Source organism: Oncorhynchus nerka, linkage group LG4 (genome assembly GCF_034236695.1).
Source record: "Oncorhynchus nerka isolate Pitt River linkage group LG4, Oner_Uvic_2.0, whole genome shotgun sequence".
Classification (NCBI taxonomy): Eukaryota; Metazoa; Chordata; class Actinopteri; order Salmoniformes; family Salmonidae; genus Oncorhynchus; species Oncorhynchus nerka.
In genome coordinates this window covers 74,166,991-74,180,140 of record NC_088399.1, presented here as the reverse complement: position 1 = coordinate 74,180,140, position 13,150 = coordinate 74,166,991, and the positions used below count along the sequence as shown (strand labels likewise).

The window sequence follows — 13,150 nt, the reverse complement described above, 5'->3', positions numbered from 1 at the left end:
AGACACTGGTTCCGTCCTAAATGGTACCCTAGTCCTTATTTAATGTACTGTACAATTGGACCCTGCTTCTCACAGCAGCAGAATAATCCTGCATCAACAGGGAATGTGAATCATTTTGTGGATTATAATTAATGGATATACTTTGTAGGGCTTGATACAAATCAAGTCTGAAAACAATATATACTTATACACAGAACAAAACATTAAGAACACCTGCTGTTTCCAGGACATCGACTGACCAGGTGAAACCTATGATCCCTTATTGACGTCACTTGTTAAATCCACTTCAATCAGTGTAGATGAAGGGGAGGAAACAGGTTAAAGACAGATTTTTAAGCAGTGAGTCTATTGAGACATGGATTGTGTATGTGTGCAATTCAGAGGGTGAATGGGCAAGACAAAAGATTAAAGTGCCTATGAATGGGGTATGGTAGCAGGTGCCAGGCACAATGGTTTGTGTCGAGAACTGTAACACTGCTAGGTTTTTCACGCTTAACGTTTTTCTGTGCGTATCAAGAATGGTCTACCAGCCAAAGGACATCCAGCCAACTTGACACAACTGTGGGAAGCATTGGAGTCAACATGGACCAGCCTCTCTATGGAATGCTTTTGACACCTTGTAGAATCCACGCTCCGACGAATTAAGGTTGTTTGATATACTTAGTGTATATTTAAATATATAAACCTTAAATACACCACAATTAGCATTTCCTGCTACGCAGCAAATTTCTCTCCAACAACAGAGTGATCGAATTAAGATGTCAGATCTGTACCTTTGGTCAGGGCCTGCACTAAATAGGGAATATGTTGTCATTCCTCCACTGAATCAGTTGATTGCCCTCTCTGCTTATTAAAGTCATGTTTTGGTCTGAATCAATCTTAATCAACCAGAGTCATCACACTGGCACAATTGTAATCATTGATCAGGTAGACTAACCACAAACTGTCTGTGTGGCCATGGTACTATCGGACAATCAGCTCCTCTGATAAGCATGTCTCCGTCTCCACCATCCATATAAATTCCCCCTGCCAAGAAACAGGGAAGTCCTACAAGCTGACCAAAGCAATTACGTGTGTGTGAGTGCGTGCTCATTCCTAATCAATTAACTCCCGTTGTGATTCCACTTCTAATGTTGACTTCATCTCGACCTCTGAGTTATCAAGATCCAGGGAAAATTTGATTGAGAAAGAGAGGAAATGGGAAGTACCTAAGAGCATTTGGGTATCTTTCTCTCTCTTTCTTTCTTTCTTTCTTTCTTTCTTTCTTTCTTTTCTTTCTTTTCTTTCTTTCTTTCTTTCTTTCTTTCTTTCTTTCTTTCTTTCTTTCTTTCTTTGCTTGCTTGCTTGCTTGCTTGCTTGCTTGCTTGCTTGCTTGCTTGCTTGCTTTCTTTCTTTCTTTCTTTCTTTCTTTCTTTCTTTCTTTCTTTCTTTCTTTCTTTCTTTCTTTCTTTCTTTCTTTCTCTCTCTCTCTCTCTCTCTCTCTCTCTCTCTCTCTCTCTCTCTCTCTCTTTCTTTCTTTCTTTCTTTCTCTCTCTAGCTCTCTCTCTTTCTTTCTTTCTTTCTTTCTCTCTCTCTCTCTTTCTTTCTCTCTCTCTTTATTTCTTTCTCTCTCTCTCGCTCTCTGCTTCATAGAGGACAATAATTTGCTGTCTCTCTCCCGAGGCCTGGACATCTTACATCTCCAACTGATAAAACTAAGTACTAGCTGGCTCCATTAGTGAATTGGCTGTGTCTGTTTTTTAAGACATCAGTGATGTAAAAGGTCGAGGCCACTGCCCACTACTGCTCCTGCTGGCGATGTCTGGAAGATAGCCTGGACTTACAAACTTTGTGTAGCACAACTTAGCTCCTCAACATGATGTTTGTCATAGCTGCAGCTGAAAACGTTTTTTTTTGTGACCGCTTAATTAAACTAGAAACATTTCCCTAATTGTCACACTGCCACATTCATTTAGAGAACTTGGAGTGCATCTGCAACCTTTCATCCACACAATGACAAGCATTCAAACATTGTGTTTCCTCTCATCCTTTCCTCCTCCTGTCTTTCTCCTCTTGCTCCAAAAGCCAGAAGGCTGCAGTCAGTCACACACACACACACACACACACACACACACACACACACACACACACACACACACACACACACACACACACACACAGTAACACACACGCACACACACACACACACACACACACACACACACACACACACACACACACACAGTAACACACACACACGCACACACACACACACACAGTAACACACACACACGCACACACACACACACACACACAGTAACACACACACACACACAGTAACACAGTAACACACAGTGGGCCTAATTGTGATGGGGAGGAAGTACTTGATGGTGATGGCTGCCAGCTGCATCCTGTGACTGTCATTCTGATCCCGCATTTGTCTCTGTCATCTCCAAGATTCCTCCCTCCGCCCAACTGCCGCCTGCATGCTTCCTCCCGTCTGACCGTACATCCACAGACATCAGGAAGTCCACGCTTTGTACCCACACATGGCAGACCGACATGCCCACTCTCTCACCATAACCAGGCACCTTCCCTCTACCCACCCCCTACCCCTTCTGGTCAGGTGTAAAACTCCTGTTTGACTCGTCTGTCCCCCTCTGGGTGTGTAGTCAGAGGAGAGTGGAGTGGGCTCTTCAGATGCCAGCTGGTGCATCATGGGTAGGCCTGAAGCTAAGGGGCCTGCTCCCCTCTCCTCTGCTCCCAACATCTGCCCTGACAGTCGGGCAACGAGCCATGCCAGCTGGGCATATTCATGATACTGGACGGACCCGGCTCTGTCTCCTATATGTACTGCCAACGTCACTCTCGCCCCTTTTCTCTACTCTCTCTCCAGACCCCTTCATTCCCCCATTTCCCCTTCCTTTTTGTAATTTATCTCCCCTTCATTAGATCTCTTTCTCTCTGCGTCCCCTCCCTCCATTCTGGGTAGGACTATTAGGGAAGTGACTACTCTGTAATTTTCTGCCCGTTGCTCTTCTTTGCTTCCCCCTTTAGTGAATGGGCACCAAAGGTGTGCCGGGGGAAATTAGCACCACTCGACCTCCCGATAATTCCTTTAACATTTAGAGTGTTTGTTGGAGCGCGAGAGAAAGGGGGGGTTGCTTGATGAGGAGGAATATAAGGTTGCTGCTCAGTGTTTAGTTAATGTAAGTCATTTCAATGGATTCTCTCTCTCTCTCTCTCTCTCTGATGCTGCAACAAATACTAGTTCAGTTGTAACTCCTCAATATGCTCCAGGGATACTGCAATGCTGTTGTGACCTTGAGAATCCTTGAGCCCGGAGAATATTATCTTAAAAAAAAAAAAATTGCCTCTGAAACATGACAAACCGACCATTGCCAAGGACCTGGCGAAGGTCCTATGCGTTGCCTATTTGTGCGTCTCAATAAATCACAGTGGGAGCATATGCTGCATATTATCCTCCAAGAAAACATTGGCCAATTTCCCATTTTTGAATTCCACTTCACTTCCTGATGAATCGCTGGTATTGAAACCCCAAACCTGGGGCCGTATATATCAAGCATTTTAGAGTACAGTGCTGATCTAGGATCAGGTCCCCCCTGTCACACGTATAGTCTTATTCATTGTGATCTAAAAGGTCAAAACTGATCCTAAATCAGCACTTTGGCCGCTTGATAGGGGATCTGGTTTGTGGGTACCTGTCCTGCACTTCCACATTGAGGGGTATCAGGGTAGCAGAAGGCCCCAGCCTGGGATTCAGCATCATGGCAGGCCTCTAGTGATTTATCCCCCTGGGTCTGGTGCTGTTGTTGAGAAGGCTCTCTCTCTCTCTCTCTGTGAAGGCTACCTGAGCCATTCAGAACAGGAATCCATCAGGGCCAGGGCTGAGTTATAGGGACAGTAGTAGACCGCTGCAATGTTGTAGCACTGAGACAACCGCAGATTTATTCAACCAGAACTACCCTCCCTGTCTTTTCTTTTCCTCTCTCTTCTCCTGTTTTTTCTTCCTCCTCTAGGACAGCGTTTGAAAGGAAGAAGAGGAGGGCTATCTGTCTATACTGCCTGCAACAAACACACACTCAGCATGTGCTGCATACTCCTTTAACCTTGTGCTCTGACAGTGTGTTTATGTATAGTTTGATACTGCACAATAACAGCAACACAGTGCCGTGAAAAAGTATTTTCCACTTTCTGAGTTTCTCCATTTTTGCATATTTTTGATATTGAATGTTATCAGATCTTCAACCAACACCTAATATTAGATAAACGGAACCTGAGTTTACAAATAACCCCCCAAAAATGATGCCCCATTTACATCCCATTATGGCTGGTGAAAGCCAAACATTGCATTCCACAGTAAGAACCTCATATGAAAGGTCAAGCATGGTGGTGGTAGTATGATAGTTTTGGGATGTTCTGCCGCCTCTGGACCTGGACGACTTGCCTTAATAGAAGGAACAATGAATTCACTGCAGAGACGCTGGTTCAAATCCAGGCTGTATCACAACTGGCTGTGATTGAGAGCCCCATAGGGCAGCGCTCAATTGGTCCAGCATCGTCTGGGTTTGTCTCGTGTAGGCCGTCATTGTAAATAAGAATTTGTTCTGAACTGACTTGCCTAGTTAAAGAAAGGTTAAATTAAAAAATATATATAGATTTAAAAAGAATGTCAGGCCATCTGCCTGTGAGCTGAAGCACAGCTGGGTCATGCAACAAGACAATGACCTAAAACACACAATCAAGTCTACATGAAAATAGCTAAAGAGCAACACATTGGACGTTTTGAAATAGCCTAGCCAAAGTCCAGACCTAATCCCAATTGAGATGTTGTGGCAGGACTTCAAACGAGCTGTTCATGCTTGAAAACCCACAAATGTCGCTGGGTTACAGCAATTCTGCATGGAAGAGTGGGCCAAAATTCCTCCACAGCAATTTGAGAGACTGATCAACAACTCCAGGAATTGTTAAGTTGGAGTCATTGCAGCTAAAGGTGGCACAACCAGCTATTGACTGTAAGGGGGTAGTTACTTTTTCACACAGGGGCTATTAGCTGTCTTTGATTATGAAATAAATGAAATAAGTATGTAACACTCGGATTCCCTTTATCTAATATTAGGTGTTGGTTGAAGATTGAAAATATTCAGTATCAAAAATATGCAAAAGTAGAGAAAATTAAAAAGTGGGCAAATACTTTTTCACTTCATGGTATGTGCACATGCATGCACACATAGACAGCCTTGAACGAACTTTGCAACTGTGGTGTGCAAGATGAACCTTCCACATACAGTACCAGTCAAAAGTTTGGACACACCTACTCATTCAAGGGTTTTTCTTTAATTTTACTTTTTTCTATATTGTAGAATGATAATGAAGACATCAAAACTATGAAATATATGGAATCAAGTAGTAACCAAAAAACTGTTAAACAAATCAAAATATATTTTATATTTGAGATTCTTCAATGTAGCCACCCTTTGCCTTGATGACAGCTTTACACACTCTTGACATTCTCTCAACTAGCTCCACCTGGAATACTTGTCCAACAGTCCTGAAGGAGTTCCCACATATGTTGAGCACTTGTTGGCTGCCTTTCCTTCACTCTGCAGTCCAACTCATCCCAAACCATCTCATTTGGGTTGAGGTCGGATGATTGTGGAGGCCAGGTCATCTGACGCAGCACACCATCACTCTCCTTCTTGGTAAAATAGCCATTTCATAACCTAGAGGTGTGTTGGGTCATTGTCCTATTGAAAACGAAATGATAGTCCACTAAGCGCAAACCAAATGGGATGGTGTATCGCTGCAGAATGCTGTGGTAGCCATGCTGGTTAAGTAGGCCTTGAATTCTAAATAAATCACCAACAGTGTCACCAGCAAAGCACCCCCACACCATCACACCACCTCCTCCATACTTCATAGTAGGGAAGCACACACGCAGAGATCATTTGTTCATCTACTCTACGTCTCACAAGGACACAGGGTTGGAACCAAAAAGCTCAAATTTGGACTCATCAGATAAAAGGACAGATTTCCACTGGTCTAATGTCCATTGCTCATGTTTCTTTGCCCAAGAAAGTCTATTCTTATCAGTGTTCTTTAGTAGTGGTTTCTTTGCAGCAATTTGGCCATGAAGGCCTGATTCATGCAGGTTCCTTTGAACAGTTGATGTTGAGATGTGTCTGTTACTTGAACTCTGTGAAGCATTTATTTGGCCTGCAATTTCTGAGGCTGGTAACTTTAATGTACTTATCCTCTGCAGCAGATGTAACTTTGGATCTTCCTTTCCTGTGGAGGTCCTCATGAGAGCCATTTTCATCATAGCACTTGATGGTTTTTGCAACAAAACTTGAAGAAACTTTCAACATGATTTTTTTCCGGATTGACTGACCCTTCATGTCTTAAAGTAATGATGGACTGTCAGTTCTCTTTGCTTATTTGACCTGTTCTTGCCATAATATGGACTTGCATTCCAGGTGACTAGTACCTCATGAAGATGGTTGAGAGAATGCCAAGAGTGTGCAAAGCTGGCATCAAGGCAAAGGGTGGCTACATTGAAGAAAGTCAAATGTAAAATATATGTTGATTCGTTTAACACTTGTTGGGTTAATACACGATTCCATATGTGTTATTTCATAATGTTGATGTCTTCACTATTATTCTACAATATAGAAAAACAGGTAAAAACTAAAGAAAACCCCTAGAATGAGTAGATGTGTCCTAACGTTTGACTGGTACTGTAATAAGACCCCATGTCCTAAGAATCCCTCCAGTAGGCTACATATGTTGCACTCTTTTTCACCTTTAATGAGTTCAAAGTGTTCTGCTTAACCCTAACCAGGTCTTAAACATCCTCAATAATGGGAACATTTAGAACTTCTGTCAATGTAGGCTAATCATTCTCAGATTAAATGTCATTATTTTTTAGACTCTTACTAAATATAGGCCCTTTTTTTTACATTAGCATTAGGTTAGATAAAATTCCTTACATAGCCTATGGCCTATTAGAAAACAATGTCATTGTCCAGCCGTGCTGGTTTATATTGCAGTGCTCTGTCCTTAGGCTTAGACAGTGAGGAAGGGACCTGGTGCTATAGCCTAGTGAGTGTGCTTGTCCTGGAGTCATGCTGTATACACACTGTGGCTCTCTGTGAATGTCGGCTCGTTTATCTCTATCAACCACTACCGCACGTCAGTAAATGAAAAGCTTTTCTGTCGAGCTTTAGTGGCTGTTTAAAGACTGCACTCTGTGATTCTTTCGTCTCGGACCGATCTCGCCCCGTTTTTTAATATTTCCCTCGCTCCTCTCCTCCCCCCTTCCTCTTCTCTCTCTCTCTCTCGTGTTCTGTGTGGACAGAGCGACGGAGTTTCTCTCAACCCAGATGTGTAATAGGCGCGCGTTTTCCAGAGGCTCGGTTATAAAGCGTCCGTTATTTATCCGACTACTTTCAACTGTTCTCCTTTTCGGTAAGGAACTGCTCATCGAGCCTCACGCGCACGGCAGGCAGGAAGACAATCAAATCAAGGACTGATCCTTTATGATTGCTTTGAATCGAATTTTCATCTTTCAGTTAACTATGAGATTGCTTCAACCCTGCTCTCAGGATTAATTCCTATGTAATCGTTATTTGTTTCCCCCTCTCGTCCAATATCTGTCTCCAAGTGTAGGCTAAGCTTGTTCTGTGGTCATGGGGTGTATACTTTCATTTTTGCCTAGGCTGTTGAGGGTCTTGACCGTTGTGTAAAAGCGGTTACCGTGTGGATTTATGGTCTTCACAGACAAAGAGCCAGCGAAGGGAAACTAGTGGAAGTTTGAGACCAGGAAGAATGCAGGCGAAGTGTTGGTGTGCGGTGTTACTCCTGACGCCAGCGTTTTACTTGGTGAGTGGTGCTTTTGTTTGTGTTTGTCAATACTTTTGTCGTTTCATTGTTGTCTCGGTGTTTTGTAGTTTTTCAATTACATATTGTACTACAATTACATGTGTAGAAATGCATTCTTATGAAATGCACCTCACTGACAGAACTGTTGATGCCAACTCTTCACTTCAGGCTCATGTCCTGTGCATAATAAGCATTGCATAAAAACATTCCGTCGTCCTGTATCAGGGTGTTGGTAGGAAATACAACTTTTTAATTCCACATTATCGTGACTGAGACATGTCTGCGCGTGGGTTTTAAAAACAGACTATATATCAATTATGCGTTTCTATTTGATCACTGTGGGTTTTGGTGTCCAAATAATGAGACTAATTAGTGCAATACATTTTCTAAATGAATGCATGTGGTTATAAGACTGAATTAATAAGGATTTAATCTTTGTCTGACCAATTTTTAAAACACATATCTAAAAGAAATAACACATTTAAAGTGTCAAATTAAAACAATTTCCCGAGCTGAAAACGGAGAAGATGTTGGTGCAGTTCCAACAAAACGTCTCATGGTGGCGCCATAAACCAAAACCAGCGACAGATGCGTCTGAAGGCTACACGTAATAAACCTTTCAAATTCTCAGTTGCTCCTTTTGATTTTGTCAGTAACCGTTTTTCCTTTCAGTCCGCCACAACAATAATTATCCCACTCATAGCAGTCATATTAGACACAACATTGAGGAGAGATTTTCGTGCGTGATCCGTACAACTCTGCTGAATCTTGCTGATCTCAAAGGGTGCATAACGTGATACCGTTTAAATTGAGTGGAAAGAAAAGCACAGGTTTCTCAAGCACCAACGTTTTGTTAAAAAGTAACTCACACTTTATCTGATATATACAAGAATGCCACTTAATATTTCAAACAAAGTCACTTTCCAAGTTGGCTATATTGTAATTTGTAACAAAACACACGCGCGCGCGCGCGTTCAGCTGTTGTGTGAATTCTGCAGAGACCTTTAGGAGAGTAGCCTAGTGTCTTCAAAGTATGTAGCCTAACCTTCTGTTCCCTATCACTAACTAGTTTACCACATCATGCACCTACATGATCAGCCTTTTATTCTTACTGGGACTGAGCGGCGATTCTCTAATTTTACTCACTCGCTCTCAATACACAACTCAAAATAAGTGTTTATTCCTTCGAGAAGAGAGTAAGACGGTATTGATCTACGGTAGCACTGTGTCAGACTTTACTGTCCGGTGTTAAAAGAGAATGTAAGTAAAATGTTTGTAATATACAGTTCGCAACACACACCCACCCGCACCTGCAGCGGAATATGCAAGTTATAACAGGACGTTTTTCTCCACACATTTTAGATTTCACGACATAGACCTATTCAACGGCATTCTCTTATAACTGTCCTATTGACACTTAGTTTGAATTATTAAATCTGCATAATCCTCACGCAAAACGACCGTTAATCAAACTAAAATTATTCTAATCAAGCTAATTCATTTACTTGTTGTTTTCTATCGGCCTGATTGAATAAAATGTAATTGCGTAGCCAATTTAAATTTAAATTCAGAAAAACATGTCTTTATTGTTAGTTGTCGATGGGGTATTGTTTTAACACATTATCCAAAATTAGTCTGAAAACTTCCATGACGCCATTAGACTATGCTTAAGATGTAGGCATATAGATAGGCCTAGAAAGTGTTTTACAATAAGATATCCTATAAAATGATTAAGAGTGAGGTTTTAATGAATTCCACAGCATTATAATAATTTGAGAGTGCTCAGAACCTATACAATTCACATTTCTAGTAACATGTATTAATCATAATTCAATTCATCTAACTGTAATCTAAAAGTTAGCGTTACAAATTGTCACATTTGATTATGGGCTTTTTTAAGGATACCGCTAGACTATCTTGTAGGATGTGAACACCACAAACATCTCAGATGCAACATAGAAAACAATGCATGACCTGTTTACTATAAACGGTAAATCACAGATTTTATAGGCAAAATTACATTTCCCAGTATAAAGGGCTCCTCTCGCACAGAATTCCACCTGTGAATTTCAATCAAACAAGAGAAGAAACATAATCAAGTGGATTTTCTCATTCAGAACAGGGTTCATGGTTCTGATATTCAAGACGGCTGTTTTACGCACCTTAACACAGCCGGGTAGAATGCGTCCTAATTGAACACATAATTGCAGTGGGAAGGAAAATATGTTTTAAAAGTTTGTTGTGTTCATTCAAACAAGTAAAGATGTAAGCTTGAAGATGAAACCTGAATTCACATAGGCCTAATAGTACGAAATGACAAATTTGACGGTCTTCAACGGATTCCCCGCCCTAAAAATGTTTGTCGATTCAGGTATAGGCCTACTTGCTTTTACGTTTGTGGAAATGCTTTGATTTTGATCAATTCAATACAACGGAATATTGTAGGATTTTTTTAAAAAATATATATTAAAATTGATTCGTTTTTTTTTTACATGATGATATTGGCTCCAGGTTTTGAGATTAGAAATGAGTCTGTAATTTATATCCTATATTTAGCAATTCAATTTGTCTTTTGGCTTTGTAAAAAGGTAGGCCTATTTCAGTCAACCGTAAAGACAGTATACTCTTTTGATTGTATTGTCTTATAGTTGCGAATTGGTTACTGTGAGTTGAATTCTACACCTGGATATCTGCTCTCTCCCTGTCTGCGCCCCACTAAACCTAGATTATTATTTTCCAGACAGTCGGGTTTATCCATACCTAAAGGGATTACCGTTGAACTTTGACGGTTTTATTTCGTGTTAAAAGCTCTTGTCTCCTCTCTAAGCCTCTTGTCTGAGCGGCGCGCGCCTTGACCTGGATAACACTGCACTCGCTCTGAAGAACAGTTTATGCAGGTGTTCGGTGGTATAATAATACAGCGCGCGCCTCTCCGGGAGGGCGACATTCACAAATTAATATGGTCACTATGGATACAGAATTTAATTAATATTGTCCTTATTATTTTAATTGTTCTAATCCATAGGATTTAAAAGGATTGTGTTATTTTGTCGGTTTAGTTGGGAGTTATGTGTGATGTGTGTTTCCGTGTTTGTGTCTCTGCTTGGGTTCATGTGTAGGTGTGTTTGCTATGTATTTTTGTGCATCTTACTTCTGATCAAGACAGTTCCAATACAGATCTGACATTCTTTTAAGGCGGTTTTGCTCCCAGCAGAGCAACTGCTGCTGATACTCTGTTGACTGACAGCAAGTGTGAACAGCATGTTCTCTGGCCCCATGACTGGTAGCAGGGTGGCTCCTATTGTTGCAACACATAGCTGTCTGTGACTGGCAGATGTGTTTGTGTGTGTGTGTGTGTGTGTGTGTGTGTGTGTGTGTGTGTGTGTGTGTGTGTGTGTGTGTGTGTGTGTGTGCTCGCATGTTTCCCAGCCAAGTCTCACTTCCTCTAAGGGGTCAATGAGGAGGCTCTGTTCCTGAGGGACAGACAGACAGACAAAGTGTGTCCTGAATTACACCTTATTCCCTAAATAGTGCACTACTTTAGGCCAGGCATATTACTACAACACCATCATTTTTAACAGGCTGGAGACAGGGCCTGTCATGCCAAGCAGTTGGCGCAGTGGTAGAGATACAGACAGGCTGCATCCTAAATGGAACTCTATTCCCTGTATAGTGCACTACGTTTGGCCAGCCTCTCACCATTGTTAGTGGGGCTTACCAGTACCGCAATATTTTTGCCATGGCAAAAATGAAAACACCAAGCAGACCAAACTCTTTGGGAATGCCACAAAAAGATCAGTGTATTGGAAAATACTGTTTACATTTCAGCCTCGTTAGACAATAGTACATTACATCAGTGTAGAACAGAAACCAGTCCAATTGTGATGCTGTCCTTTCATTGAACACAAATGGCATTCTATTTTTTGTCAGCCATTTTCTTTTCCGTTTATTGAGACAAATACAGATGTAGGATCTTAATTTGATCACCCTGTTGCAAAACAACTTTCCTGCAATGCAAGAAATGTAAAACTTGAAGTGTATTTGAGGTTTAAAAAGGCATCTGAAGATTGTAATTTCCACTTTGAAATTTCAGACTTGATTTTCCCTCATGAAAAAAGTATCAACCCCTATATAATGTCCATTCATTATGATCCACATAGTAATTCACGTTTCCTTTTGCAGCAAGATTATTTTCCTGCTGTAGCAAACTTTGCTCAAATTAAGATCCTACATCTGTATATACCATCATGCCATGTCAAGCATTCTGAGCAGTGGGAGAGGAGAGAGAGGATGCTATGCTGAGATCCTATACCGAGCACACTATGTATGGAAGAGTATGAGGTCATCGATTTTGTTGAATTGGTTGCATCCCAAATGGTACCCTATTCCCTAAACTGTAGCACTACCGTTGTCCATAAATCCACATACAGTAGTCCACATACTGTAGGCCGAGAGCAGGGCCATAAAGGGGCATGTCCGGAAGTTCAGTCTCTTAGCACACAGCACTATAATCCTCTATTAAACCCCCAGCCCCTTCACAGCACAGCCAAGTGGTCCCAAGGCAGCTCTGTTTTATGTGAATTAACAGTCAACTTTAACTGAGGAACTCCGGTAACTCTCAACCAGCATTACAATACTGTGAACTGTCTCCATGCCTGTTGACCATCTATTGCAATCACATTATCTTTGATTGAAATAACACTTTAAGTGTAATCTGTTATTGCTGTGAATATTTTCTGCAAGTGATTAATATTTCGATATATATATCTATGATTAATCCATATAATTGTGTCAGCATTATGGTGTATTGTCATTTTTGCATGGCCCTGTGATATAGCAGGTATTTTATGGTTATTTACATAGTTCACTTCACACAACATCTAATTTTGGTAGAATTGTTTATTAAGATTTAATGAAATGTGAATTCTCCTTCAAATGGAATAGAATTCCGTCGAACTTTGGTTGAAATGTGAAAAAAAAAAGATTTTAGTTTAATTAACTTTGTATCTATCTATATTGACTGAACCTGTTGAGGCCTGGAGCAGCAGGCTCTCCAAACATGCTTCAGTTCTGTACTGTTGACCTTTGACCATTCAATCAGAGACTGGAAGTGTCTTGGGAATTAAGCCCCCCACCTCACCTGTGTGTGTTGTCTCAGAAGACCCTGTGGTGCAACTCTGTCATTGACACATTATTTTATGTCATTTAGCAGGTGCTCTTATTCAGAGCAACTTACAGGAGCAATTAGAGTTAAGTGCCTTGCTCAAGG

General features: G+C 41.1%; 1 protein-coding gene across 3 annotated transcripts in view; it reads left to right on the top strand.

Annotated features, from left to right (window-relative positions):
• Positions 1 to 7,316: 7,316 nt before the first annotated feature.
• LOC115128577 (neurexophilin-1) overlaps positions 7,317 to 13,150 on the top strand; it is a 43,153-nt gene continuing 37,319 nt past the window's right edge. For 2 of the 3 annotated variants that reach the window (XM_029658523.2, XM_065017087.1), the window contains exon 1: positions 7,474 to 7,881. In XM_029658523.2, the coding sequence (XP_029514383.1) occupies positions 7,828 to 7,881 (54 nt within the window). In that variant the 5' untranslated portion in view covers positions 7,474 to 7,827. The other variant, XM_029658521.2, reaches the window with a different exon arrangement.